At 44.1% G+C, this 24,109-nt stretch overlaps 1 protein-coding gene across 1 annotated transcript in view; it reads right to left on the bottom strand.

Annotated features, from left to right (window-relative positions):
• tmprss3a (transmembrane serine protease 3a) overlaps positions 1 to 24,109 on the bottom strand; it is a gene marked incomplete at its 5' end in the record, with an annotated part of 104,221 nt that overhangs the window by 5,689 nt on the left and 74,423 nt on the right. Inside the window, 4 exons of the mRNA XM_084314027.1 lie at positions 314 to 409; positions 2,610 to 2,779; positions 3,009 to 3,174; positions 3,680 to 3,726. Coding sequence (XP_084170153.1) covers positions 314 to 409; positions 2,610 to 2,779; positions 3,009 to 3,174; positions 3,680 to 3,726 — 479 coding nt within the window. The remainder of the gene's footprint in view (positions 1 to 313; positions 410 to 2,609; positions 2,780 to 3,008; positions 3,175 to 3,679; positions 3,727 to 24,109) is intronic.

Genomic DNA, 24,109 nt, shown 5'->3' with positions numbered 1-24,109 from the left:
CACCCACAGTTTAAAAACAACAAAAACACTAGGAATATGTGGTTTGATACTTATTCGTATGTAGTATATTCTGCAGATCTAACACTATGCTGATGACACAGTACATTTTCTATTTGAACCCATGTCATGTCCCCCCCCCCCCCCCCCTTGCCTGTTCCAATGGACCTATCTCAAACCCCGCCCTCTTCCCTTGATCCTCCAATCACAACGGTCCGCTTTCCGAGGCAAGCGATAGTCGTGATTGGAGGATCAAGAAAAGAGGGCAGGGTTTGAGATGGGTCAATTACAACATTCTCTTATATCTCAGACTCGCCTCCATCCTCCGTTGCGCCCCATCCTGAGATCCAGCACATGGTCCCCTCCACAAAGTCCTCCCCAAAGTTAGGCAGACAGATAGGTTCCACAAAACCTATAGAAAAGGATTTCAATTAAATAGATTAGATAATATTAGAATCAAATTTATTGTCATTATACAGTATAAGTACAGTACAACAAAAATAAGTTTGGCATCTAACCAGAGTGCAAATGTAACAGTAAAGTGGAATAGTAATATACAATGTACAGGTGATTAAACTGGGTATAAAATATATAAATAAGAACTACTGAGTAATAGTGCAGATGTATGTACAGTGTTATAGTATTATTATGTACAGTGATACAGGTATAAAGACACTATGGTAGTAAGTCATACTGGCCAGCAGCATAATTAGTAAGAGTAGGTAAGGAATATGTACAGATATAGATATAGTGTCTACAGCTGGGGGACCATAGAGAAGATGGCCAAAGACAGATGCAAGTGGAGAAACTGTGTTGCTGCCCTATGCGCCAGCCGGCATAATGGGGATAAGTAAGTAAGTAAGTAATCTACAGATATGTAAAATAATTATATGCAGGTATATACAGACATAATTATGTGTATAGATATATATCTAAGGTAAGTATATATATATACAGTATATACAGCATTATTGTACATTTTAGCAGCATCTGAGTGACGAAACATAACATCTTAGTTGAAACAATTCATAGTTATCGTCATCACAGACTTCTTGGTCGACGTTGACAGATGATTGTAATCAGGTGATCGTCACAACCGTGGCCAATGATCTGTGTTAAAGACGTGCCATATCATATGTACTGGGAATGCCCTCCAGTTGAGCTTTTTTGGAAAAATGTTACCTCTCAGCTTTCAGATATTTTCTCTCTAACCATACCTGTTTCTCCCTCTGTATTGCTCCTGAATGACGTGTCTCAATTACCGACTACTACACATGTGAAAAGACTTATTCTTGTGGATCCTCACTTACCTCGATGTGATCTACTTGGAGATATCCACGGCACGTGTTATAGGGGTCAATGAGTCTAATATTGCTATCTGGATGGCTGCTGCTGCAAAGCTAAAAGAGCGTGTATAGCTCTCGATTACTGAATACTGTATTCTGTATGTAACTCATGTTAAGGTCCTGTGATGGGGGAGGGGGGCATGGGGAGAGCGAGCGAGTGTTTATGTCTTCATGCCTTTTTTTGGGGTGGGGGGGGGGGGGGGGGATACTTCTGGGGGGTGGGCGGTGGGTGGGTTCATCTCAATGGGTTATTGTGTTTTTATTCTTTCTCCCCTACCTTAGATTTTTTTGTTTATCCCCTTTTTTCACAATAATTGACCTCAAATAATCAATAGCAAGCTATTGATAACAAATTGTGGGGCGGCTATGGCTCAGGGGTAGAGCGGGATGTCCAATGATCGAAGGGTTGGTGGTTCGAATCTCGCTCAAGCCCATGTCCATCCCATTGCCGTTGTGTCCTTGGGCAAGACACTTAACCTACTTGCCTCGTATGCATGTGAATGAATGTTGGTGGTGGTCGGAGGGGCCGTAGGCGATGATTATTTGCCACGCTTCCGTGAGTCTGCCTCAGGGCAGCTCTGGCTGCAATTGTATCTTACCACCACCGGTATGACTGTGTATGAATGAATAATGGACTCTGTGAAGCGCTCTTGAGTCAGAGAAGAGCGCTATATAAATCCAATCCATTATTATTATTATTATTATTATTATTATTATTATTATAAATCTCCAACGCTACCAACGAGGTAGAGAGAACTTCTACCCATAGACTGAATTATCAGATGGATAACCTATAACTGTGTTCTACAATATTGCCTAAGTGAGGTGGATAATAAGGTACCCCAAGGGATGCCATAATTTTTTGCTATTATTGTTACTCATTTTAAGTCTGTTGTAATTTAAATGTATTGTCTTGTCATTATTATTATTATTGTTGATGTCAATGTTGTCTGTGATGTCTGTTATAAAAAAGAAATTGAAAAGAATTTGATAAAAAAAAATAAAGACATGCCATATTTGCAGGAAGTATATAACATGTCATGAGAATATTATGAATAATGGTCTACAGTTTCTAAATTGTTGTTATATAGCAATTCCACCCTGTTCCCTTGTCGTTAGTGAGCAGAAGAGGGCAAGGTGAGTGAGGTGAAGAGGGGTGTGGAAGAGGAGGTATGGTGAGGTAGAGAGAGGCATGGTGAGGTAGAGAGACTGAGGCATGGCAGGTTGCAGCTATGACAAGGAGAGTTGTCCTTATTGGACGCGTACCGTTGAAAGTGAGCGGCTCCACCAGTTTCATCAGGGCGATGTCGTAGTCCAGTGCTTTGGGTCGGTACCTGTCATGGTAGATGATCTTCTCCACAGATAGAGCCAGGGCCCCGTTCACCGGCTGCTCTGTGAGCCCAACATGTATGGCCCATTGGGTAGGGTTTGCAAACCTGACGGACACGTAGAGCAAATAGTGAAATATTAACTTGTGTGTGTGTGCAACCACACTAAAATGTGGCATGCTTCACATGTATGTGAACATGATGATTTTCAATCAGGAGACTATCTCTTTCTATCTCTCTACATACTGTATATATCAGCCCTCTTTATGTGTGCACATGGGCCTGTATTTGTGTGTGTGTGTTCATGTGCATCTATGTGTGTATGTGCGTCTCTCACCCAAAAACACAGTGTGCAGCAGTGAGTATCCAGCGTGAGGCCACGATGGACCCTCCACAGATGTGTTCACTCTGGAAGTGGAGGCTGACCTGCCAGGGGAACTGGCCTGGACCGGACACGTTGCCCCCGACGATACGGGTACGATACTGAGGCCTGGAGCCACACTCTGACACGCACACACACACACATACACACACACACAGTCAAATGTATGTATAGTTGCACGTACAAACATGTACATGCACACAAATGCTAAGAAAGATGCATGCGCATACACACATAGATACATTCACACGCACACACACACACATACACACACACACATTTCTTTCAGATTATATATTAGATTAGATTTAGATTATTGGACTATTAGATTATATATTGTAACTATCTATTGTAGGGCAAATATAACTGAGAGTGAGAGGGTATGAGGGTACCCTCATCTCGCACCTTATTGCCCATAATTATGCACATGTCCAGGGTTAATTATATTGATTTGTTATATTGTTTACACTGCTTTTTTACTACCTGTACCTCCCCTTCCCCCTCCCCCATGCTGCTATGATGCCTGAATTTCCCCAAGGGGATCAATAAAGGAATGTCTTATCTTATCATACACACACACACACACACGATACAGTTGAATCTTTGATTGAGGTTTGGTTGCTTACCCAGACATTTCAGTGTGGTCACCTTCCCTGAGCTGCACTGAGTCCTACTGAGGAGAGCAAGTGGAGAAGAACCAGAGTGTGAGACTGAGACGCCAGAGACCTGGGCCCTCATTTATCAATGGTGCGTACGCACAGATATGTGCGTAAACCGTGCGTACGGTCATTTCTAAGCAAAGTGTGGGACTTATCAATTTGAATGTGTGCTTGAGATTGTGCCCAGCGGTAGAATATGAAGACTGCAACATGAGACAGACTTTCATGCATTAGTTTTAACACTGACGTGTTCTGTATGACCTGTAATTCATTATAGTTAATTGTAAAATAGTGACAGTAGTGTAATTATTGTCAAACAATAAAATAGCATTTGGAATAGGTCTTTCTTTCCGAATGAATGCAGCATGGTTTATCATTATAGGGTTATCGGAATATTACGGATACGGGGAGCTGTTTTCAGATAGAGGCGGAGCAGTCTATTTGCAGAGAGAACATAATATTAACTAGAGTCCGCTACCCGAGACACATTCTCCTTGATTTCTACCGCAATTTGGGACCCAAATTGGAGCGTGGAACAAAACGCACAAATGCCATCCCCATGCACATTCAAGTCCTCTCCACCCTCGGGTCTTGGGCCACCGGCACGGTCCATCGTGATATTGGAGATGGATCGAGCAATAGACTGTTACTGTACCACCCATGTAGCGGTCAAAACTCCATCACAAATTCAGTTATGTGAATAGAAAGGGATTCCACTCAGTCAATGTTGCGATGCCCATTTGGCTGATACATTCGTTGCTGGTGACCGGGAGGAAGGTCGTTGCTGGTGACCGGGAGGAAGGCACGCATTGTATTGAATTAAATTGTAATGTTATTAAAAATAGAACACTTTCTACGCATTATTGATAAATGAGGGCCCAGGTATTAACCAGAGACCAGGTATTAACCAGATACCAGGTATTAACCAGATACCAGGTGTTAACCAGAGACCAGGGCCCTCATTCATCAACGTGTCTTACGCACAGATATGTGCTTAACCTGTGCGTACGACCATTTCTAAGCAAAGAGTGGGATTCATCAATTTCAACTTGAACTTGACTTCGTGCTTATGTGTACGCACAGCTCGGAGCACACTTAGCTGACGCCCAGTGGTAGAATATATTATTACAACAAGGAAATGAGCTTCTGTGCATTAGTTTCAACACTGGCATGTTCTGTATGAACCGTAATTCATTATAGTTCATTGTAAAATAGCAACAGTAGTGTAATTATGGTCAAAACCCTATAAATAGCATTTGGAATAATAGATCTTTCTCTCAGAATGAATGCAGCATGGTTTATATAGCGTTATCGGAATATACGGGGTGTACTGACTGACTGCGCTCCGCGTAGCTCAACTCGTTATTATTTTGCGCACAGACCGCAGAAACACGGGAACGGTTTGATTATATTTAAAAGGCTTTACGTTAAACGAAACAAGTGGAATTTCGAAGCTGTAAGCAGAATACAAGTCATATGAACACCCACGATATAGTGTTCTTCCCCCTTTTTACTGTATAAGAAAGAATAAAAAAACGCATTGCAATGACACCAGGGTGTATGTGTATTACAAAACCCTTGCAATAATGTGTCTTAAATGAATGAAAAGCATACATGCTCTGGACACAGAGCATATCGTGTGGGTGATATGACTTGTATTATGCTTACAGAATTCCACGTATTTAGTTTTACAATGTCAAAGCCTTTTAATGTAAATCAAAACGTTCCCGTATTTCTGCAATCTATGTGCAAAATAATAACGAGTTGAGTTCTAACAAAGAACATATTACATGCTGGTATGCTGATAGAGTAAACTATTATATGAATATGATATGATATAAGGTATACACTGGTCCGTCGCATACACTGGTATGCGCAAGTTACTGTTGCATAATGTAGGCTATGGCTGCTATTATATGTAATCCATATAGGCTACCTAATAGTATATGATTTTTAGAGGCATCTATTTTGTTGTCGGTAATACCGACAACAAAATAGATGCCTCTAAAAATCATATAGCCAATCGAACACAACTAATAAAGGCATTCATATTACAGCACGGTTATAATGACACACAACCAACGCCAAACAGTGGTCAACGAACGGCCTTTATTAGTATTTTGAGCTGTCCAGGCAGAATTGCAGCAATGGTCTTAGGGAGCCGTTGATATCTGACATCACCGTTTACAAGTCCGCCTTTTATTTATCCCATAACACGCGTTGTGTCTTCTTGGTTCGACAGCAGTGAACAATCTCCGTGAAGTTTCTCAGAGTTCCGCTCGGGTCAGTCCATTATTTCACATCCCATGGGGGGTGTTTCATCACTTTCATGACCATATATGGATAATCATGCACGAGCATTGACGGTAGAACAAAGAGGTATTCATCAACACGGAGGAGCATAGGACCTGTGTACGCACGGTTGATGAATCCCAATATTTCTGTGCATGCACTGATTCTAAATTCTGTGCTTACGTGTGGAAATAGAACATCTTCTACGCCACGTTGATGAATGAGGGCCCAGGTATTAACCAGATACCAGGTATTAACCAGATACCAGGTATTAACCAGAGACCAGGTATTAACCAGAGACCAAGTGTTAACCGGAGACCAGGTATTAACCAGAGACCAGGTATTAACGTACGGTTATGTATATAACCATAGTTATATGAGCATAGTGACGCTCAGCGTCATAGTGCAATACTCTTCATATCCAGTATTGAACTGAAATAAATTCTCACATGTACCTTTATTACCATCATCTGTCTGGCCACACCCCCATCCGCTACCTACATAAGCAGGGGTATGGCCATACCATCAGCTCCTTCCCAATCTTTCACCACAAGGCAAGATCAAGGGGTCCTCAGTGAGTCCTGACGCTGAGCGTCACTATGCTCATATAACTATGGTTATATACATAACCGTACGTTATATATCGCATAGCTCTGCTCAGCGTCATAGTGCAACACAGGAGCTGAGCAGAGCTGAGCTCGACAAATGTACCCACTGAGGCCCCCCACAACCATCAGAACCGGGGAGGACCCGAGCCCCCCAAACCCCCCTAGCGGAGGTCGGGGGCATCGGGTCCGACTGCGCGAAGAGGAGACTCCAGCAACTCAACGCACAGGGTGAGCAGACCGTGGGGCGTACCCACGACTAGACAAACGCACAACCCGCATGCCACTAGGGAACGAACGGAAAGGAACAAACCCCCGTTACCACCCCTAATATCACAGGGTCAAGAGCAAAGCCCAACCCCGTGGCAAGGCCATAGCAGCGGAGCGCGAAGGAGGACCCAGACCCAGAAGGGACTAGACCCCCCCGGAAAAAGGGGGCCTGGAGAGGCCAACAACACCACAGCATCGAGACCTCACCAGGCGGTCACTAGTGACACCGCCCCCCACATCGCCAGCGTATTCGGACAGGGCCCATTCAAGAGCAGGCCCTTACCCCCTATAGCACGCCGCCTAGCTCACTGAACCTGGTATACTCAGGCAGTCACCCATCCAAGTACAACCTAGGCCTGAACCTATACAGCCTCCGAAATCGAACGAGATCGGGCGCGTTCAGGTTGGTATGGCTGTAAACTCGAAGCACTCAAGAGGCTACACCCACAGCGGGAGCAGGCAGCGCACCGGGGAGACGACCCCCAAAAGAGGTCGATCCCTCAATCCAGGCAACAGGCACTCGACCGGAGCCTGGAGCACTGCGGACTAGACAGGCACCAAAGGGGTCTGCTGAAACAGCACCCCGGCGGAAGGGGCATATGCTGGCATTGTCACAGCCTCCACAAAACCCCCCCGACTCTCTAGAGGGGCCGGGGCAGAGAAGGCTGACACGATTGGCAGACGTCATGAAACGTGCAGGGGCACACTCAAGCGGCCTACCCCGAGAGTTGACTCCGCTACCAACACACCAGGGAACCAACCACCCCCTTGGTTCAAACATGAGGTGGTTGTTCCTATAACCCCTCAAGAAAAAACTCCAAAACACAACTGCGGGTATACACTAGTGTTTCAGTTTTCAAAAAGGGGTTATCCCAGGCCTACGGGTCGACGAAACAATTTCGGAGTGGGCCCGGTGATGCCAGAGGAGTTCCATAAGAATCACCTCAATATTGTCACAAGGAAAGACGAAATTACCTACCTGGGTTCCATCCTAGAGGCAAATCTTTCCTGTGACAAAATGGCATCCAATGTAATAAAAAAAGTCAACCAACGAACTAGATTCTTGTACCAGATCTCCTCTCTGGTAAACAAGATTACCCTGAAGACTCTGGCAGGAGCACTCATTCAAGGGTACTACGACTATGCGTGCACCTCATGGTACCAAAGCACCTCAAAGGCGCTTAAAACAAAATTACAAACATCACAAAACAAACTGGTCAGACTACTACTTGACCTGAACCCCAGAACCCACCTCACCCCTGCCCACTTTGACAACCTAGGATGGCTTAGAGTAGACGACAGAGTACAGCAACTTGCAATGGGCCTGGTCTACAAGATACACTATACGACTAAGGTACCCATGTACATGTCAAAATACTTCCCAAAGGTCAGTGAATACCACAACCACTACACCAGAGGAAGCTCAACAAATCATGTTAAACCCAGATTCGGCTCAAACAAGGGACTAAACACGTTTCGCAATTATGCCACATCAATGTGGAACGCCCTACCCAAAGCTGTAAAGGAACGTGAATCCCTACCCACATTCAAAACCGCTCTTAAAGAGCACCTACGGGAGGCTGCAATTCGAAACTGGCCACCGTAAATGCCCAAAACCCCCACCACCTCCTAATAGACAGTCTCCTCCCCAGCGCATGTATATATTCCCTCCCCGCCGTATGTATATTTCTCTCCCACCCACCCACCCCCTCCTAATGTCCCCTCCCCATCATATGTATATACTCTGTCAGGATCTAGGGGTAACAGTACTGTATATTTGAATACCGTTTATGTCACAAATGTATCAGTACTAAATACCTATATGTCCCTATGCCATAAATGTCATGTATGTTGTGTATGTCATAAATGTCTATATGAATTGAAAATGGGAGGGCGGCTACGTGGCGTAGTGGGCAAGGCGCTCGCCACAAAATGCTGGAGACGCTGGGCTCGTCAGTTCGAGCCCAGCGCTCCACATTTGCTTTCAGTTTAGCTGGTCGTCCGTACTAATACACATTGGCCGTATTAGGGGGTGGGAAACTGATGGGTGGGGATCGGGCGTTGTGGACAGCGACTCCTACAGGTCGGTTGGTGCGCCTGCGCAGTAGAATCAGGAAGTGTCGGGGGCAGCGTGAGCCTCCCACGCGTTACTCCTCGCCACTGAGAGATCGAGCTGCGCAGGTGAAAAGATGCGACTGCTGTTACCTCAAGTACCGGAGGGGACTTGTGCTATGTATGACTTAGTCCACATTGCAGCCGGCTTGTGGGAGGCAAGAAACAGCGTTCGTGACAGGGGAGGGTTGAATTTGATGATACGAAATTGTGATGGGAGAAAAATATAGAAAATTGGAGAAAAAGTGGATACAACATTTTTTTATTGAAAATGGGGGACCCTGATGGAAACAAGACAAACGTCTTTCTCAGGTCTGCATCCCCTTAACAATTGTGTGTATTGAGCCGTACTGTATTGTACCCATTCTGCAATCTGTTAAATAAAGTTTTCATTCATTCATTCATTCATTCATTCATTCATTCATTCATTCATTCATTCATTCATTCATTCATTCATTCATTCATTCACTCAACAGCCCCCTCCCAGCCATGCTTAAGCAGGAGAAGAGAGGGGCGAAAATAATGGAGAAGGACCAGGCCCCCTTAGCGCAGCGCAAGGTACAACACAACATGGACCAAGCAACAGTGAGGGGTAATACGTAGTAACACAACCACGAACATCTCCATAACGTCAAACCCTGCAACACTCGGGCCGACCCGGCATTTTTCCCCCTGAAAAAAGCACAAGTCCCTCAGGGTACCAGAACAGCAGATATAACGGGTTAACTGACCTGGACCGGCGCAACCAGAATCAGTCCTGTGTCCTAATCACACCGACATCCCCAACCCTAGGAGGGGGGTAGGTACGCGTGTCGATCCAAAACATCATAGAGGGCGCCACCCAGACGGTCCCTTTCGTACCGCGCTCGGTGGCCCACCCCAAGGGCGTGAGACCCCTCTACCTATGCTTTGATCTATTCCGTTAACATCCCCCAGATATGAACGAGAATTCGTCCAGACAACACTGGCGTTTGGAAGAGACAAACTCCATCCCAGTTGCCCCATAAAAACGCTGTTTCAATGATGAGCAACCAAGGCGCGTATAGGCCACAGGCCTTGCTAAGTCCACATGATAGCGACCAAAACAATCTTTTCCCTAGGAAAAAATCATTTTCCCAAGCAGGAGCACAACCCCAGCAGAAGCTGAGGGATTACAACGTATCCCCACAAACATAGTGAAACAATATATTGTAAACAAAAACATGTTTGAGAGGAGGGGGGGGGAGCCCCAGGGAAACCGGGGGGATCACCCCTCCCCACCTTACCCTTGATACGACTAGGTTGAACAGGTACCGCCCTGTTAATATGTGAACACGCTACCTGTTTATTGTCATCACAGGCTGAGAGAAGGACTCACCCCTCGATCATATGTCACTAAGCATAGCTTTGCAGGGTTATTAACCCAACTAGTTGTGAGCTCAACCACGTTAACTAACGTTACATGAACACACAAGTTCTCATCACAACCAAACCAGTTCATTTTTACTCACGTAAAAAACAACGCTGATTTTCTAGGTAGAGAGAAACTATACCAGCGACAAGACAATTCACACACAACACATGTCGTATCCTCAATGTAGTCAAGCAACATACGTTTTGGAAAAAAACATCGTTATTACAAAACATTTAGAAGGGAAGGAAGGAAGAGGCGTTAAGTGTCCAGAAGGACTCTTACCTACACCATGAACGCAGGCTGAGAGGACTGCAAACACTGGTCTCCATGTTGACGAAAGTCCTCGCTGGCGGGGCAACATGGTGTAGGGCCGACTAACATCCTCTGTCAAAGATGACGTCGTAGTCAGTGTTATGGCCTGCTATTCTCACGGCTAATGTTCAACGGTGTAGCATAAGCTAACAGCCAACTCAGGCCGACTGGTAGCAACAAGCTAATGCTCCTGGCCTAGTGAACGTAACAAGCCAGCGCCGCAGCTAACAGCTAACTGGCTAACAGTTAGCTCACCCAGCTAGCACGCAAGCTAAGCAGCTATCACCGAACTGCACACGAGAACACAATAAGCCAACACTTCAGACAGCCGCCGTCTGACTCCCTCTTCATCCTAAGAGAGAAGAGAAAAAGAAGTTAACACAGTTACCAGAACGGTGATTAACAGATATACAGCGGTGTCGGCACAATTCCCTCATGGGCTGCAGCCGACTTGAGCATGGAGCTTCCGATAACGAAGCACCAAACCCACTTTTCCTCGTGTTTAGGGTAACTTTCAACTTGAAAGATGGGGCCTTTCACGTGACAGAGAAGAATCCGCTCGTCCAAGATCCCAGGTTTTAACCACAGATCTTGGTCACGGCCCACTAGATAGACTACTGTGGGCTTCAAACCAGGACCCTCCCTCTGCCGTCTAAGAGGCAGAAAAAGGATACTAGTCTGGGGCCGGCTTTCGTAAATTGTGCAGCTAACCCCCTCATAGCAACACAACTGGCACTCGCATAGCAAAATCATCACTCACCCAGAGGCAGCTAGCTTCTCACAACAGCCGACGCCTCCTGCACAGTCCAGCTGCAGAACCGAAGGTAATACCTGTCCAGCTGCAGCTTGGAGGACTGCAGGTGGGGATTAGACCAGCGACGCGAACCCCTAATACGAAAATGCCGGTGGAGGTCAGAATGATCATCATCTTCCAGACACCCCAATGACGAAGACATTATCGCCGTATTTTCTCGAAAATAGTGAGAGAGAAAACAAAGATATATTGTCAACGTAGCTCCTTGATCTTCTACTTTCTTCAAAAACAATTCAACAAACTTAAAGTGGTGTAAACAGGCACTCAACGTGGTGAAAATTGAAGAAGGAGCTGATGGTATGGCCACACCCCTGCTTATGTAGGTAGCGGATGGGGGTGTGGCCAGACAGATGATGGTAGTAAAGGTACATGTGAGAATTTATTTCAGTTCAATACTGGATATGAAGAGTATTGCACTATGACGCTGAGCAGAGCTATGCGATATATAACCAGAGACCAGGTATTAACCAGAGACCAGGTATTAACCAGAGACCAGGTATTAACCAGATACCAGGTATTAACAAGATACCAGGTATTAACCAGAGACCAGGTGTTAACCAGAGACCTGTATTAACCAGATACCAGGTATTAACCAGATACCAGGTATTAACCAGAGACCTGTATTAACCAGAGACCAGGTATTAACCAGAGACCAGGTATTAACCAGAGACCAGGTATTAACCAGATACCAGGTATTAACCAGAGACCAGGTATTAACCAGAGACCAGGTATTAACCAGAGACCTGTATTAACCAGAGACCAGGTATTAACCAGAGACCAGGTATTAACCAGAGACCAGGTATTAACCAGATACCAGGTATTAACCAGAGACCAGGTATTAACCAGAGACCAGGTATTAACCAGAGACCAGGTATTAACCAGAGACCAGGTATTAACCAAAGTATTTGCCAAAGTACAAACAAAGTCTCAAGCACGCGCCGGTAGTATCGCGAGAGGTTAAGAGTTGGACTGTGGCGTCAGAGGAGACACTCCAGGCTGCACTAGAATGCACAGACTGGAGTGTGTTCCGTGAGCTAAATGACTAAATGTAAATGTAAATGTGATAACACAGCCAATATTAACGAATACACTGAAACGGTGCTTGACTTTGTCTGTACTCTGGTAGAAGAAACAATCCCCTCTACCACAATTAGAGTTTACCCAAATCAAAAGCCCTGGGTAGATAAATCTGTCCGTGAGGCTCTGAAAGTGCGCACCTCAGCCTACAACGGCGGGCTTGTGACAGGCAACATGAATGACCACAAGGTGGCGAGATACAACGTCAGGAGAGCAGTAATAAAGGCAAAACGGCGTTATAGGGATAAAGTTGAACTTCAGTTTGAACAGGCTGACTCTAGAGGTATGTGGCAGGGCCTCAAAACGATGACAGATTACAAAGGCACCTCCCTCAAACTGAACAGTGACATTGTTGGGGAAAATGTGTATATGAAGTGAACTAGTTTAATATGGGTCAACTAAGCAGTACTGAAAGACGGTCTGGCTGATGTTCTTAAAACAACTTGGAGATAGGCAGATAGACATTTCAGTACATCACGTCGTGTGCTTTTAATCTTGTACATCATATCGTGTGCTTTAATCTTATACATCATATCTTGTCCTTTTCTCTCTTTCATACACACACATATACACACACACATCTCACTAATCTTTTCTCTCTTTCATACACACACATATACACACACACATCTCACTAATCTTTTCTCTCTTTCATACACACACATATACACACACACATCTCACTAATCTTTTCTCTCTTTCATACACACACATATACACACACACATCTCACTAATCTTGACTCTCTCTTTCATACACACACATATGCACACACACATCTCACTAATCTTGACTCTCTCTTTCACACACATACATATACACACACACATCTCACTCAATCGCATCTCTCTTCGATGTTAAATCTATGTGTCATTTTAATGTACGTCATGTCATATCTGATATAATATGTAACGTCATCATATCTGTCATGGGGGGGCAGGGCTGAGAAGGGATTTATGGGACAAGCAGAGGGATTGAGAAGTCAGAGTGTTTTTTCTTCAACTGTGGTGACCGTCTGCTGATCCATAGCTCTGCTGTTAAACTTTCTTTCATTAAATAAATTGCCTGTTGAAATTGGAAATATCGTCTCCTGCTGTGTTAACAACTACTCAGCCACAACATTTGGTGACCCCGACGTGATAGATTGCTCCACCGGGCCTTTCATACGGCCAGTTCCTGGAATCTCCCGTAGACATTCTGGCGGTTGTCGACAAAAAAGGTGAGCGTTGTGCTTTTTATTATAATATCCGTCAGAGATTCTGCGGGAGGAAAAAGTGAGCTGGCTGTGTGACTGGTTTTTGGATGGACGACTAGAAAACGAACACGAGTGGTGAGGTGTTGACACTAGGGCGAATCCTCTTTTAACAGGCTATAAATGCGCCACTAATCAATTTTAATTGCATGTTTTCGACCTGTCTGGTCAAACTTTTCTCTCTGGTCAAACTTTTCTCTGACCCTTTACAAACACTCTCGCCCATTCCCCACTTCCCTTGTTATATCTATATGGATGCATACAGCAGAAGACATACTGTTAGACCGGAACCCGCTCCTAAAAAACGTAATTCTCAAGGTAGGTGTCCGTTGGCAGAGGCGTACAAAGGCCGGGGACACAAAATGGCCTTCCGGAGGTACTTTTGATCTCGACCTATGCGAAGAGATGAATGTAATGATTCGTAACCACAAGCCAGGTGACAACAGCAAAAAGAGGTTAAAAAAGAGGACAGAAGAGTTGGGGGTAATGAAGCTCTACGCCCAGAAGGGGAGAGCATACAGGCAGGAAGCTTTAGCGCTAAATCAGAGAGAGACGGATATAGGGAAACCAACATCCCCACCTTATGTCACGCAATTGCCGGTGGGCACTGTGACAATAAGAGGAGAATATGAGGAGACGGAATTAGGGACCCCCGCTAGGTCAGAAACCCCCGCTAGATCAGAGACCTCCCTTAGGCGAGATACCCCCCCCAAACTGACCCCGCAGAATCTCTATCCGAAAGACCTGGCGGCATATGGCGAGACAGTACGTCGGAAGTTGTATACTGCAGAGGAAGAGGAGGTAGAGAACCTGGGCAGGCAGAGGGAGGGAGTCGGGAGGAAGATAGAGGAAGAGCCCCGTCAAAATGTGGCACAGCAGACATCAGAGAAACACGGAGCGTGTGGCCACACTAAACTGTTGACTGAGGAGGAAGATGAGAATGACACGAAACCAGGACAGGAGAAAGGAAACATTACAGGAACCCTGACTTTCGCCCCTACATTCGTGGGAAGTGTGACAAGCACAGGCCAGTTTCCCCTGCTAATAAAGGGGAACGATATCTTTCACATGCCATGGTCACCTCTAGACATCGGTGGTTTAATAGTAAGACTACCGGACCTTTCAGAAGGAGCCTCCAGGTGGATCACGCAGTTTGAGGAAAATACGTCATCTTTTCTGCTAGCAGTGGGTGACGTCAAATCCCTGTTGACGCGTTTGCTAGGAGTTGGTGCCTGCCGGGACATCATGGGTGATACATCGATGCGAGTGGCATGCGACACGCAGGCCCATGATGGAGACATATTCAACGCGCATAGAGCGGCGTTGTGGTACAAACTCAGGAATCAATATCCATCACGTATTAATCCGGCAAAACTGGCAGGCAACCCCATAATGGAGACGGAAGGGCCTGGCGCCTATGTGAACAAAGTACTGAAGGAGTGGAGAGGTGAGCTAGGACACAACCCAGAAATTGACCCGTTGCAGAGAGCGATGTTTAGAGAAAGTGTGATGAGAGGGCTTCCAGAGGTGGTTAAGAATAGACTGGAAGACGTGGTGGGGTTAATGGACATGACTTATCCTTTGTTCTGTGCACATGTAACACATAGTGTGGAGAAGCAAAGGGCTCAGGAGCAGAAAGTCAGGGATCAGGATAGAAATGACGCAAGGAAGTTAACTCAGCAACAACTGCAGCCCCAAAGGAGGCTGCAGGCAGTAATGGTGTCATCTGCTACCTCTCCACCCATGCAGGACCAGGGACCCCCGCCTGCACCTCAGGTAGTGAGAAGCTATGGCTATAGTTCACAGAACCAGGCGTCCAGGCGGCAGGCAGGGAATGGGCAATCAGGCCCACGGTATACACAGGGACCGGGGAACGAACAACAGTTTCCCCGTTTCCACTGTTGGAACTGCGGCAGGCAGGGACACAGGGAAATGAGATGTGGGCAACCATACCGTCCCGGCTCGGAGTATGGAAGACCCGTGCGCCAGGGGGAGTCACAAGGGCCCTACAACCAGGGGGAGACAGGAGGGCCCCCGAAACCAGGGGGGTAATCACTAGGGGTGCCCAGAGAATGCGACGGGGGGAAATCAAATGATTGTGGTTTCCAAGGGAGCTGAGCAAGAACCTATTCTGCAGGTCCTAGTGGAGGGCAAATTAACAGAGATGATGGCAGACACTGGAGCAGGTTTTTCCTGCATAAAGCAAAAATACGCCGCTCACTTACCCCAGTCTGGACAGTATGTTCGGACGGTCGGATTCTCGGGAAAAACACAATTAATACCCACGTCAGATCCAATCTCTATGACGTATAACAACAAGACCATAACAATACCTGTATTAATTTCGGACAGCACCCCGCGCAATCTCTTGGGACGAGATGCAATGTGTAAACTAGGCTGTAAAATCCTATGTACGTCTGAGGGGATTCAAATTGAACAAGACGTGTACCAAATGATGTTACAAGGGACAGGGGAGAAAGAGGCCACTGTGTTCTGGCTGGGCAACATAGATGCAGAGCTGCAAAGGGTCTGTGACCCCTGGGAGCCATTTCTGAAAACCCAACTGCCTCAGTCTAGACAAACAAACATGGAGGCACATTGCACACTACAGTATTTGACGAATAGTGACCTAGTTAGGAACAAGGCATGGTTGCAGGGACAGCCCGAGCAGGTGCAGATTAACTCATCTACGATAATTTTTTTTTTTTTATATTTTTTTTATTATTGCAAAACAAAAAATTATTAAAAGTCAGTACTCAACACACAATGCATAATGAAACTTTCAGTAAAGGTGGTTAAAATATATGCAAGTACAGAAACAGGATAAAACAAAGATAGTCTATAATAACATTTTAACCGTATACAGTGTATATCCAGCGAAATTACAATTATATAAATGTTAGTATATAATATACCCCTAATACCTATTTTCTAAAACCCTACACACATATGCTCCAGCTCAAACCCCCCCTCCCGGACCCCCTCTTGGATAGTACCTCCATTATCCCTCACTCCTAACCAGACACTACCATTATAAGCTAGCTTTTATTCTCTCCACCACTTCTAACCACATTGACATTTTGGATTCATTGAGCCCCAGAATTCTTGCTGTAGATATTTCTTGATATATCACATCGAGATATGTAAGAAACCACACTTTTCGGCACATTTTTTCTGGTTGAAACCAACGTGATGCGATCAGTTTTTTAGCTACTGTGATACCCGATAAAACCAATCTTTTTAGTTGTGGTTTCACTGCAAACTCAAAAACATCATTCAATAGTAATACCGCGGGGTGTACAGGTATATTCCAAAATACTAGTATTGATAATTGTTGGGACACATCTTTCCAGAATGCCTTAACTGGTGGGCAGTCCCAATACATGTGCATAAATGTTCCTTCGTCCCCATTTGTACATTGGGAGCATTTGGAGTCTTGTATAAGCCCCATTTTGCACAGCCTTATAGGAGTCAAGTATGTCCTGTGAATATAGTTCAGATTGATTTGTTGATGATCCGGGTTCCTTGATGTAAGTCGGACATTTGCCCAGGCTCCTTGCCAATCAAAGTCATGTTCCAGGTCTGGTATATCCCTCCTCCAGACAGTGTCTAGTTGAAGGGTTTCATACGAGGACGTTAGTAATTGATAATAAAAACCTGATACAAAACCTCCCAATGTATCTCTTTCATAGAAAAATTTGTGGTATCTGTGGTGTTCAATTGGTATGAGTAATGGAACACCGTGAGATCTCATACAAAGTCGTAACTGTATGTAAAAAAGCCATGTGGACTCGGTGAGGTTAAACTTTATGCATATTTCGACATAACTACAGAGGCCCTTGTTATTAAAAATATCCCCTAATGAGTGTATGCCTTTCTCTTCCCATATAGGGAATCTTATAGGTCGTTTTCCCATTAAGAGTGCATTGTTATTGAATATGGGAGTGTGATTATGCCATTCTTGAGGGTTAGGATATTTCTTTTGTGTTTCCCGCCATGTTCTGATTGCATGGGTAATTATTGGGCCAAATTCTCGCTCACAATGCTTGATTGAAAGTTTAGTGTGTGCTATGTCTTTCAGTCTCTGTGGGGCTACCATGTTTTCTTCTAATTCTCTCCAAGATACCAAAGCCTGGGGGTCAAACCATATCTTCAATGGTCTTAATGTGAAGGCCTTAAAATATTGTAAAAAATCTGGGACTGCCATGCCACTGTCTGCTTTATTTCTCTGTGCGGTGGATCTTTTTATGCGAGGTGGTTTGTTATTCCAAATAAATTTGTATGTGGAGGTTTGTAATCTTTTCCAGTAGCCCTCTGGAGGAGGTAACGGAAGCATTGAGCTGAAGAAATTGATTCTTGGTAATACATCCATCTTAACTATTGATACCCTTGCCTGTACTGAGTTTTTAAGTTTTGCCCACCTGTCCAGGTCGTCTTTGATTTTGTTCTGTATTTTTGTGTAATTGTGCTTCACCGTTTGTCTTATGGTGGGAAATATTTCCACACCCAAGCATCTGAAATGTTTGACCATGGGTATCGCACCTGGGAGGGTTGTGTCTTTTTTTGCACTGGTGTTAAGAGGAAGAAAAGCCGACTTAGGCCAATTTATTTTAAATCCCGATAAATCACCAAAGTTTTCTATCAACTTGAGTATATGCGGCAATGTGTTGTTGGGGTTTTGCATGAACAATATTACGTCGTCCGCATATAAACTAATTTTATGATGTGTGCCCTTGATTACTATTGGTTCTATGTGTTGGGATTGTCTTATAAATTGTGCTAAAGGTTCTAATGATAGATCGAATAGTCCGGGACTAAGAGGGCAACCCTGTCTGGCTGAGCGTGATACCGGAAAGATATCGGAGATGAATGTGCCTGTTGTAATCCTGGCCGATGGGTCCTTGTATAGTACTTTAATCATATCAATGAATCCTTTTCCTAACCCCATCCTTTCTAATACTGCCCATAGAAACGACCATTCCAACCTGTCAAATGCTTTCATAGCATCCAGGGATAGTATCGCCTTAGGTGTGGTGTCCTCTTTGTCTGCATCTAGTACGTGCAGTATTCGCCTTATGTTATCATTGATCAGGCGACCTTTTATGAAGCCTGTTTGGTCCGGATGAACTAAAGACGTCATATGCTTTTGCAATCTGATGGCTAATATCTTAGAGTACAGTTTGACATCGGTTCCGAGGAGGCTTAAAGGACGGTAACTACCGCACTCAGTGGGGTCTTTGTCTTTTTTGTGAAGAACTGAAATGAGTGCGGTATTTTGGTGTTTATGGAAGCTTCCCTCTTTATAAGTATAAGATCATATTTAGTAATAAGGGTCCAAATATGTCCCAGCAAGAAATGTACATTTCTGATGGGATACCGTCAATTCCCGGAGCCTTGCCGTTTTTCATTCCGGATATGGCCTTCTTGAGTTCTTCTAATGTGATCGGTACTTCTAACTGTTTAGCGTCGTCCTCCGTAAGTTTAGGGAGAGTAATTTGATTAAGATATGTGTCTAATTTGTCTTGATCAAAGGTCGTTTCTGAATTATATAAATCGGAGTAGAATTCTTTGAATGTATCGTTTATTATTTTGGGTTCTGTTACTAGAGCTTGTTGTTTCCTAATGGCAGTTATATCTGCAAATTTTGCATTAATTCTTAGTCGCATGGCTAATAGGTGACTAGGTTTAGAGCCTTGGAAGTACTGCTGTTGTCTTGTGCTGCGTATTTGCAATTCCGATTTTTGTCTGTATATTGCTTTGATCTCTGTCTTTAGAATGTTAACCTGGTTTTCTAGTCTAGTAGAGTTGTTGTATTTTAAAGAATTAAAAAGCGTTGAGTAAAGCGTTTCCATTTCAGATAGTTTTGTGTTTTGATTTTTGCGCAATATGGAGGAAAATCTATCCGAGAAATCCTTGATCATAGTCTTTACCGACATCCATAATATTCTGGGATCTTGCACCGAGTTAGCATTATCCCGTAGGAATATTGTGAGTGCTTCTTTAATTTGTGTAATGAATTCATTGTTGTTAAGCAGCATAGAATTAAAACGCCATCTTGGTGCCCGGGAAGATAGTGTACCAAATGTTGCTTTCAAGATTAAGTAGCAGTGATCTGATAGCGCATTGGGTGTCATTTCCACTTCATATTTATCAAATATTCTCGGGGATGCAAGGAACGTAATCAATTCTGGATAGTGTGTTGTGTCTCGTCGAACGACAGGAGTACTTGCGGGTCATGGGGTTAAGTGAACGCCATAAATCAGTTACCCCTGTTGATTTCGACCAATCTTTTAATGCTTTAGATGAATTTTTTTGTTCGCTGGAAAAGGTAAGGTAAGTTTTGTCTATCCTTGGGTTCCAAATGGCATTAAAATCCGCACCTATTATATATGAGTACTCGGGATGGTTTAACATTTCTCCGGTTAGTGAAGTGAAGAAACCCACTTCGTACAAATTTGGGGCATATACCGCTGCCAATGCAATTTTCCTGTTATTGTGTATAATCCTAGCTATAGTTATGCGCCCCTCAGCATCCGACCATACCCCTTTCAATTCGATATTTAATTTGCGTCTGACGACTATGGCTACCCCTCTAGTTCTCGTAACAAAAGAAGAGTGACTAATATTATGGTATATGTTATCCGCTAACGTATTTATGTCTTCCTCTAAAATGTGCGTTTCGCTTAATAGAGCCACGTCCACATGTTCTTTTTTCATCAGTGTGAGCACGCTTTTGCGTTTGTGTTGTTTGTTTATCCCACCGGTGTTCCATACCATTATATTCAAACTAGCCATAATCTATGCATGTTTTTGTGTAGTTTTTGGTAATGCTTCTGAAGTGTGAAGCTACAATAGATGTACATCCAATTAATGAGGTCCCGTTGAGAGCTGAGCTTAAAAACATATATATATACAAATAAAAATCCCCTATTTTCCCCTCACCCAGAAAGTCGTACAGGCCTGTGTTCCAAGAACACATCCTCCGCGATTGACTTTCTCCCATAGTCCACCGGATTGCCCAAACTGAGCATTGTAATCTTAATCTTCCTATGCTAATTGCCATAGGATCTAACATTTCCATTCTATTGCAATAGAATGTCACTTTTGGTCTTGCACCTTCCCTTACTGTAATGAAGTATTGTGATAAATGACAGATAAAATAAAATAAAAAATAAAAAAAGAGAATAAACTTTCATCGACATATTCATTTGAACCCTCTACCAACGTGTGGAAAAAAGGAAAAAAGGAAAAGATTGTAGAGCAATATTGACACCTTAATGTGAAGAACATTGGAAAAGAACAATGTAAGTTAAAATATATTTAAAAAAATATAGAGTAATGAGAAGAAAAAATTAAATAAAATAAAAATCAATGGAAAGATATAGATAAGGAATGAGAGATAGAATAATTATCAACGTGGAGAAGCCACTAGAACCGAATTAACAGATTAGATAAGATAGAAAAGCAGCGCCTTTTAGAGCTTCAATGTGCCTTCAATGGAGTGATTACTTAAATTGTTAGAATAACCTTGTAGTGTTCATACGTTTAAGTGTGGTTAATTTTTAAAATATTATTAATGACTGATTGAACTTCATTTAATTTATTATCTGCTATGTGTATACACACCGGATGTTTATTGTTAGAGTTGTAGGCTTTGTTGTCATGGTGCCTTATATTCTAGAAGGTTGTAGAGTATACTAGTGCCTAGACTATTTTATGTTCCAGAATGATCTAAGAGACCCAGGGCATTTGAGCGATAAACCCAGAATATTCCAGATAGATCTTTTTGCAATGATATGTATTTGTCTCCTCAGAGACCAGAGACTGAAATTATAATGTATTATGAATCGTATTATACACAGTACACATTGTTATAGACGGCTTGCATATCGTCTGCTACCTTGATGAACACAATAAAGTCATTCTAACACTGGTATACATTGAGAAAGAGGCTTATCTGTTTCCGGCATTTTCGTCCTGCCTTGGGTTATTTGCTCCGTTTCGATTCAGAAAATCCTCAGCTTCAATAGGTGTGTATATACCTGACCTGCGGCCGTCACTGCCCAAGAATGATAACAGCGCCGGGTATGATAGCCTTGGCTTGTAACCGGCTTTGAACAGCTTTTGCATCACCTCCTTGTATGGTAGACGTCGGATGATGGCATCTTTGCTCAAATCTTCGTAGATAAATATTGGTTTACCACCATAATTCAGATTCCCACGTTGGTTGCGAGCAAATTTGATGATATCATCCCTTGTTGTAGTCTTCCGCAGGGTGACAATGATGACTCTTGGCCCGTTGATTCTTTGCCCCCGAGAACCTATTCTGTAAACTTGGTCCACTTCTGGCACTCTGTTTGGATCGATGTTACACAAAATCGTTGATAACACTGTTGGAAAGTTGGGATCTTCGCAGTTTACTGCTTCATCAAGCCCTACAATGCGGATGTTATTCCGCCTGTGGTAGCGTTGGGTTTCTAGTAGCCTCTCCGTCGCTTCGTTTTTAAGCCCTTGTATTTCCCTCCGATATTCTTCTTTCACTCTTTCCATCTCTTTTCCCATCTCTGTCATGCCACCTTCGTTCGCCTTGACTGCCTGTGTAATTTCTGTCACCGTATTCTCCACTGTCGTGATTCGCATGGACTGTAAAGCGACCGCTCTCATAACCTCTTCGAATTTAGTATCGATGTGTTCAACGTGTGCTTTGGAAGCGACCATCTGTTCTTTTACGTGTGCTTTGAAAGCGACCATCTGTTCTTTTATCAGGATAGTCAGAGAGTTGAAGTCGGGTTGTGTAATTGAACTGCTTGTGTCAGTTGATGTTGTTGGAGCAGTGAGGGATCCGATGGATGTTTTTGCTATTATCTTCTCAAAATCGCCTGCTTTTTCCTTCACGGTACTTTTTTCTGATGTTCCTGTTATGTTGTCATCTATTGTCTCCATCTCGGGGCCAGTTGTCCTTGGTCCCTGTGTATTCTCCTCTATATTCCCCGCGTCAGGGCTTGTCACCAACGGATCTGCCACAGCGTCGCCTGTCATTTTCCTTGAACGTGTTTCAATCGGCGCCGTTAGAATTGCTGTGTCTTGTTTCCTTCCACCCTTTCTCTTATCCTTATCCATGTTGTCTTTTGATATAGTTAGTAGAGGGTCTTATCAATACATACGATGTGGTCTAATCTCTTTTGGTATTGTCCAAATAAGGTTTTTAAACGAAATTAACGATAACGGGAGCGGAGCTGTAACCAATTGCGTGCGCTACATATTGCAGCTAAACCGGAAGTCTCTCTCTCTCATCTACGATAATTGTAGGGAGACAGGGCGCGGCGTTGAGGGTTAACACAAGTAAGTATCTACGGGAACAACATAGACTAAGAGACGCCGCCCCACACATCACTCTGAGAATAAATCCTGGTTACGAATCCGAACATCTAGGTTCAATGATACAGGAATCCGAGACTCAAAGGTGGGTCTCCACGGAATCTCCGCTAATTTGGAACAGCGCAGATGGGAGTTTCATAAAAATAATGATTTCCTTTTCAGTTTTGGCAAAACCGCAAGTAATCAGATTACCAGGAGACCCTTGCGTTATTCCAGAGGCGGATGCTTTGCTGGAACAGGACATGTTGGCGCGCACCCCAGAACGGTTGTGGTCAAAACACGACACAGATGTGGGTCTAATATTGTCGGCACAGCCAGTGAAGGTCAGGTTAAAGAAGGGTTGTAGACCACCCTTTATCAGACAGTATACAATGAAGCCAGAGTCGGAGGAAGCTATATCACATCAGATTGAGGGACTGTTAAAGGGGGGAGTGCTCGTCCCTTTCAAATCCAGATGTAATACACCTATCCACCCAGTGCTAAAGGCGGACAGGGCTAGGTACAGACTGGTACACGATTTGAGGGCGGTGAACGACGTGGTGTCTGGACCAGAGGCGGAAGTCGCTAATCCACACACCCTCCTGACAAACATCCCGAGTAGCTCGCAGTACTATACGGTCATTGATCTCACGCAGGCATTCTTCAGTGTTCCATTGGAAAAAGAGTCTCAGTATCTGTTTGCTTTTACCCACAGGGGGAAACAATACTCTTACACCCGGTTGCCACAAGGGTTCGCGCACTTGCCACATTACTTCTCGAAGGCGCTCAAGGAAGACTTGCAAGGAGTGTGCGACACACTACTCAGCACGGTCTTACTGTATGCAGATGACATTCTAATCTGCTCGGATACACGTCAGCAGTGCCATGAGGACTCCATCAAAGTTTTGAGTGG

Source organism: Notolepis coatsorum, assembly GCF_963971535.1.
Source record: "Notolepis coatsorum genome assembly, chromosome: 5".
NCBI lineage: Eukaryota > Metazoa > Chordata > Actinopteri > Aulopiformes > Paralepididae > Notolepis > Notolepis coatsorum.
Note: the sequence above shows the minus strand (reverse complement) of the source record. Positions and strands in the feature narration are given on the sequence as shown.